Genomic DNA, 5,000 nt, shown 5'->3' on the forward strand with positions numbered 1-5,000 from the left:
GGTAGAATGACACCCACATCGTTCGCCATACCATTGCACAAGTGCTGGGTAGAGAATTGATTGTTCGTTCTATTGACGTGCACAAGTTGTCCTCTTTTTGTACTGTTTAAAAATGCTGCTCCGCTCAGAGCATTGTTGAAGCAACGATTTGTCTCTCTGTCGCAAATACGGATAGAGACAGTAAAAACATTTACGCATTTATCACACAGATGACTACATTACCAAACGAGAATTTATGATAGTAATAATTTTCAGTAAGTACTGGTGTCACATGACTGATGTGAAACAGTTGATTGGCTAATGGCAATACGCTTAAAAGTGTTAGCGCACTCTTGGAGTGCGCTAACAAACCCAGAGAGCGTATTCATGCGCCTGTGCTCCTTCTTTCTATTTGAGAAGATTCTTCTCATCCTCCGTGTTAGTGACATGTAGCTAATACTAAATGTCTCCACATTAAAAACAATGATGAAAGCAAAAGTTGTTTTGTTTTTTGACGTACCATGCAGCATTTGGAAGTCGGCTGATTAGATTGACTGTCCGTACATGCAGCAGACGACAGCGTCAGTTCAGTCCTACAATGAACGGTTTTCGCATATGACAGGACAACAACGATGTAAATACAAAATCGCGAAGGCTTCAAAACATTCTTACCATGTAATCATAGCAACCTTCCAGATGAATGCAGATACATTACAAGAAATAACATGCCAACTTTATTTTTTTGCGAATAAGCGAACCATCGTGTCACTTTGACATCAGGGGACGTCACTCAGTTGCGTGGGGGTTGTGCATTTGTTGGGTCCATAGAAACTTCTGGTACATGCTTTGCTTACAATAATTATCTGAATATAAAAGTGAAACTGTATGCTTCCGGGTACATTTAGCATAACTGTAACTCATACTCAACAACCAAGAAAGGTTAGTTGTTGGAACGTTGTTATTGTCAAAAATACGTTACAATCACAAATATATCGACCCAACGGTCTTTTAAGTGAACAGACAAACAATTAGTCACAAACAACTAATCTTGATGCTATTTTTGCCCGCTCGCCAGGAAGCCAAGCGAATGAATGATTGTATTGTCTCATTTTGTCATACAATCATTTATTCGCTTGGCTTCCTGGCGAGCGGGCGAAAATAACATCAAGATAATAATACCAATAAAACACTTCATTAAAACAAACGTAAACCAGGGAATACAAACACTCACAAAATAGTTCCTGTGATTGCAACTGATCGTTCAGATATCCCATTCAGTTACTCAACCCTCGTGTATAGGATTATTTGCATTTCATCACATTACACATTCTGTATCATAAAGTCAGTCTGGTAGATTTATTTATTTATTTTGTTCACGCTTGTTTGAACACATTTTACAAATTTCACAGACTAAATATTAGCAAATAATCATCAAAGTTAATTTTTGGGGTCAATCGCTGTTGTATAGATTCAAGACTACTGATTTACAATCTGCTGCAGGGATGGCACCGATGGAAGTCGCCCTGCAGCCGGCCACGGGGATACAGGTTCAAACCAGCACAGAGACAATTCCGGCTACGATAGTGGTAACAGCGGCTACGGCACTGGTAACGACGGCTACGGCAGTCGTAACGGCGGCTACGGCAGTGGTAACGGCGGCTATGGCGACAATAGCTACAACCGCGGCGGCTACGGAAACAACCACGCCCGCTACGGGGGTGGCTATTACGCACCCCCTCCTCCCCCTCCCCAGAAAACGGACAGCCTCGACAAACTGGACAAGCTCTTCTCCCGCGTGGATGGTATTGGTTTTTGAATATTTGGGCTTTAGCAGAATTATGAATATATTGACTGGTGCGTATTATTTGGTATATTTCAAATCTGAAAATACTGCCGGACTATTCTCGGAAAGCAGAGACTTTGTTAACCATGAAGTTTGTTATTCACTGCTACCTCGTGGCACTCATAATTTTCCTTTAGATTCTTTTCCAAGTGAGTACCAATAGATTTATTTCAAATTTGGAAAACAAATTATGGACAAAATCAAACTTATTTTGGCCTCACTATGGATGAAATATACGAAAAAGATAATTATATAAAAACTGTTTTAAAATCTTATCTGAAAACAACCTCCCACTGTCTGACAAGTTTATTTCTAAATGATAAAGTTGAAGTTCAGTTTTATTAATTATACTTTTAAAGGCTTCTCTTATCGTGTGTTCTGCCGAATACTTCCGACCTCACACCGTGACTGATTTCTGACGCAGCAAATATTCGGTAATTTATGCCACATTTGTACCTGCTTGAATCCCCAACATCTTCAAAATAATGACTGACAGCTACGCTCTGGTGTCAGACACCAAAAGTACCGATACCACAAGTGTGTGTGCAAAATTTGGTGAAGATTGTTTGAAAAACAAAAATAAATTATGACCCTATATCTGGGCGCACGTCGCGATTTTTTCAGTTCTCTATCCGCTTTATATAGTTAAATCTAAAACTCTTTAACTGTGTGCAGCTGTTAGTGACCAGCTCAAGACAGTATCCGAACAGGTGGTTGCTCTTGAAGCTCGCCAGGCCGTTCAGGTTAGATTCTTTGACCGTCTGGTGACCGTGACTCTGGAAGCCTTGGCGAACACTGACGAGAACCAGAAAGATCGTCTTACTCAGCTGGAGGACTTCGTGAGTGTGTTTTCTGTGATTGTTGGTGTGTGTGGTTGTGAATGTGTGTGTGTGTGTGTGTGTGTGTGTGTGTGTGTGTGTGTGTGTGTGTGGGTGTTTGTGGGTTTGTGTGTGTGGGGGTGTTTGTGTGTGTGTGTGTGTGTGTGTGTGTGTGTGTGTTGTTTGTGTGTGTGTGTGTGTGTGTGTGTGTGTGTGTGTGTGTGTGTGTGCCGTTTTTGTACAGTGATTGCGCATCCACGCCCCACTCCTTCGCTTTTAACGGATATCTTTGTCTCTGTGCTATTTCGAAAAAAATAAGGTTATTATAAGATGTTTAATGGGTTGTTGACAGACAAGTTTTTGTGTTGGTCCGAGAATGAGCATATTGTCTTTTGCTTCATATTTGTTGACCACTCTCATCTAATTATTGACAGCTGCATGACTGACCAAATGACACAATCACCCACTCACTCACTCACTTACACTCTCACTCATTCCCTCTCTTCTAATATCTCGACAGCTGACTAACCCAATTACACAATCAGCCACTCACTCACTTACACACTCACTCATTCACTCTCTTCTAATATCTCGACAGCTGACTGACCCAATTACACAATCAGCCACTCACTCACTTACACACTCACTCATTCACTCTCTTCTAATATCTCGACAGCTGACTGACCCAATTACACAATCACCCACTCACTCACTCACTTACACAGTCACTCTCATCTAATATCTCGACAGCTGACTGTCCTGGAGTATGAGCTTGAAAACGAGCTGGAGCCAGCTGTGGACAACCTTCGAGACATGAACATGGTCAACAGGGAGGAACGCGGGGCCCTCGAAGAACTCCTGAACGACGAAACGGACCTGGACATCGGACAGGCTGGGAGAATCGCCAGGCTGGTGTCAATCACTGCGGACTTCAAGGACAGGCTCTTCCAGGTGAGACTGGCAGAGAGAGAGAGAGAGAGAGAGAGAGAGAGAGAGAGAGAGAGAGAGAGAGAGAGAGAGAGAGAGAGAGAGAGAGAGAGAGAGAGAGAGAGAGAGAGAGAGAGAGAGAGAAAAAAAAAAAGAGAGAGAGAGAGAGAGAGAGAGAGAGAGAGAGAGAGAGAGAGAGAGAGAGAGAGAGAGAGAGAACTCAGAACTCAGAACTTTATTACATAAGGATAAAGGTTTTAGGCTTAGCCTAATCTTCCAACCTGTCCTTGGAACATATACAGAGAATAATTGTAAACGAAAGCAAAGACTGCGCACATACACACACACACGCACATACACACACACCCACGTATACACACACACACGCACACACAAACTCACACACACTTACACACACACACACACACACACACACACACACACACACACACACACACACACACACACACACACATGCACACACACACATGCACACATATACACACACACATGCTTGCGCGCGCGAGCGTGCGCTCGCATATAGTGTGATCAAATGTGTGTGCAACTGCCTTTTAAATGCCTTTAATGATGCGGATCGTTTGATTTCTATTGGCAAAGAATTCCACAGAGATGATACTGAAAAATCTAAGCTGGATTTATAAAGATCTATACGAGGAATTGGAGGAAATAAATTTTGAGACCCATACCTCTTCGTAACATGTGTAAAATAGGATTGCACATAACACAGAGAGAGAGAGAGAGAGAGAGAGAGAGAGAGAGAGAGAGAGAGAGAGAGAGAGAGAGAGAGAGAGAGGAGAGAGAGAGAGAGAGAGAGAGAGAGAGAGAGAGAGAGAGAGAGAGAGAGAGAGAGAGAGAGAGAGAGAGAGAGAGAGAGAGAGAGAGAGAGAGAGAACGAACGAACGAACGAACGAACGCACGAGAAAACGAACGAACTTTATTACTCAAGGATGGAGATTTAAGGTTGACGCATAGTCTTACAATCTGTCCCTGCTAAAACTAAAACATGTATGGATACAATAAATAGATAAATGACAATCGTAAACCGACACGAAAAATAAAAGAAGATATAAAAGTTATAAATGGAAAGATTCATCATACAGTATTGCAAACAACGTCATTACCTATACGAATATCAAATGAATAAGAATACTTCGGAATTCTTCAAGTTTTTCTATTCCGACTTAGGAAAGTTTATGTTACGGTCTATAAATTGTGGATTTGAGAAAGGAGAAATGTCAGTGACTCAGAGACAGGGCGTTATAGTATGTATTCCAAAGGAAGGAAAAAATAAAACACTTTTGAAAAATTGGAGACCAATTACTCTGCTAAATACGGTTTATAAGGTAGCATCAACGTGCATTGCAGAACGGTTTAAACGTGTTTTGCCAAATTTGATTCATGATGATCAAAAA

The 5,000-nt window shown here is 41.6% G+C and overlaps 1 protein-coding gene across 1 annotated transcript in view; it reads left to right on the top strand.

Annotated features, from left to right (window-relative positions):
• LOC138960895 (uncharacterized) overlaps positions 1–5,000 on the top strand; it is a 62,698-nt gene that overhangs the window by 46,394 nt on the left and 11,304 nt on the right. The window contains exons 9-11 of the mRNA XM_070332531.1: positions 1,480–1,781; positions 2,498–2,661; positions 3,391–3,591. Of these exons, the coding sequence (XP_070188632.1) occupies positions 1,480–1,781; positions 2,498–2,661; positions 3,391–3,591 (667 nt within the window). The remainder of the gene's footprint in view (positions 1–1,479; positions 1,782–2,497; positions 2,662–3,390; positions 3,592–5,000) is intronic.

Source organism: Littorina saxatilis, linkage group LG3, assembly GCF_037325665.1.
Source record: "Littorina saxatilis isolate snail1 linkage group LG3, US_GU_Lsax_2.0, whole genome shotgun sequence".
Lineage (NCBI taxonomy): Eukaryota > Metazoa > Mollusca > Gastropoda > Littorinimorpha > Littorinidae > Littorina > Littorina saxatilis.